Raw genomic sequence first — 1,741 nt, forward strand, 5'->3', positions numbered from 1 at the left:
GCAAGTCCCTGTTCTGGGGCCCACACCAATCTGAAATATTTTAAAAATAACACTAAAAAAACAGGTCCTTGTTATTGTAGAGTAACTGATGTAATCGGAGCCACTGGGAAATTTCCTTTTGGGATGTCATTATTTTTTATTCAGTTTGATCTATATATAAGGCCAATTTAAAGGATCCGTTTACATTACACGACACGAGGGGTGACAGACTTTTGTTATGTTTAGATTTATATAATTATGAATATAAGAATGTAAGAGGCTGTAGATGATTTTATTCCTCAAAATGTAATAAAGTGACGTTATGGCATCCGGATTATCCCTTACCTCCAACTGAAGACCCCCCTATGGAGCAGAACTCAAATACATTTTGGGAAAACTCAATGGATCTTTTGAGATTCTTTTATTTATTTGAACTGTGGGTCACACTTGAGGGAAGGACAATCACATTGGGAAAAAACGATGGATCCTCAGAATTTTTCCTTTCTTGCAGAATTTCCTTGTCGATATCTCATGGACGACCCCATGTACATTTCATTTCACATTCTGCCGTTCTCCTCAAGAAACAAAGAGAAGCTGCTGAATCTCTGGGCTTTTTCCACTTTATATTTCACAGGAATCTTTCTGAATTTGGTTGTTATTGTGGGGATTTGTCTTAATGCCCATCTACACTCTCCTATGTATGTCTTCTTCTGTAACTTGTCCTCCATAGACATCTGCTACACCACAGTTACTATACCTAATCTCCTCTACATATTACTATCTGGGGATGACCTGTTATCTGTCACCCAATGCTTCTCCCAGATGGACTGTTATATGTTATGTGCCAGTGCAGAGGTTCTTCTGCTATTTGTGATGGGGTTTGACCGATACGTTGCCATTTGTCATCCATTTTCTTATCACCAAATGTTTCAAAGAAACAAATGTCTCCTGACTGTAGTCATCATCTGGATCTGTGCCTTCCTAAATTCTTCCTTACTCCTAAGATCACTCTTAACATTGTCCTTTAATAAAGTTGTTAGTATTCATGGCGGCTCTCGGGAGTTCACCCTTATTGTCTATGTAGAGTTGGTGCTGCTTGGATTTTTGCCATTTTTATGCAACTTTATGTCATACGTATGTATATTCCGTGTTATTCTCCACATGAAGTCAAAAGAAGGAAGGAGGAAGACCCTCTCCACCTGCTTGTCCCATCTCACTGTTATGGCCATTTATTACTCTGTAGGTTCCGTGGTGTATCTGATGCCCTTTTCAGGGCACACGGAGCTCCTGAAGCAGATCCTTTCAGTGTTTTATGTGATAATTGTTCCCACAATCAATCCGATCATTTATAGTCTACGCAACAAAGAAATCATCACTGCTTGTAAGAAGCTAATGAAGATCTCATGAAATATCAGTGAACAACAACATAACTCATATGAAGAAGAAAAGGACTCTGTCATTAGATTTTATCCCACTCAATGACAAGCCCTTCCAGGTAGGGGATAAATGTCCATTATAGAATTTGCTTTCCTAGGTGGAATTTCACCCATTTTCTATAAAAAAAAATTTCCTCTAAAGTAATGCAAAAATGTACAGAGAATAGTTATATTTTGATTACGATGAGTGACTTTATAGCCTAAAGGGACATTACTTTACTTTAGATGTCCCTTTATGTAGATCCATTGCTCCTGGAAACATGCCTTTGCTGTCAAAGTACAGGTAGAAATCCTTCAGACCACATCAAGCCTAAAGTCATCTGAAA

At 38.2% G+C, this 1,741-nt stretch overlaps 1 protein-coding gene across 1 annotated transcript; it reads left to right on the forward strand.

The window, feature by feature from the left end:
- Positions 1–459: 459 nt before the first annotated feature.
- LOC140076122 (olfactory receptor 5V1-like) lies at positions 460–1,386 on the forward strand. The gene has a single exon (XM_072122628.1). The coding sequence runs from the start codon at positions 460–462 to the stop codon at positions 1,384–1,386; it is 927 nt and encodes a 308-aa protein (XP_071978729.1).
- The last annotated feature ends 355 nt before the right edge of the window (positions 1,387–1,741 follow it).

This window comes from Engystomops pustulosus, chromosome 8 (genome assembly GCF_040894005.1).
Source record: "Engystomops pustulosus chromosome 8, aEngPut4.maternal, whole genome shotgun sequence".
NCBI classification, from domain to species: Eukaryota; Metazoa; Chordata; class Amphibia; order Anura; family Leptodactylidae; genus Engystomops; species Engystomops pustulosus.

What these genes read in the sequence shown, in the direction of transcription:
- LOC140076122 (XM_072122628.1), top strand. Translation starts at nt 460, where the DNA reads ATGGATCCTCAGAATTTTTCCTTTCTTGCAGAATTTCCTTGTCGATAT.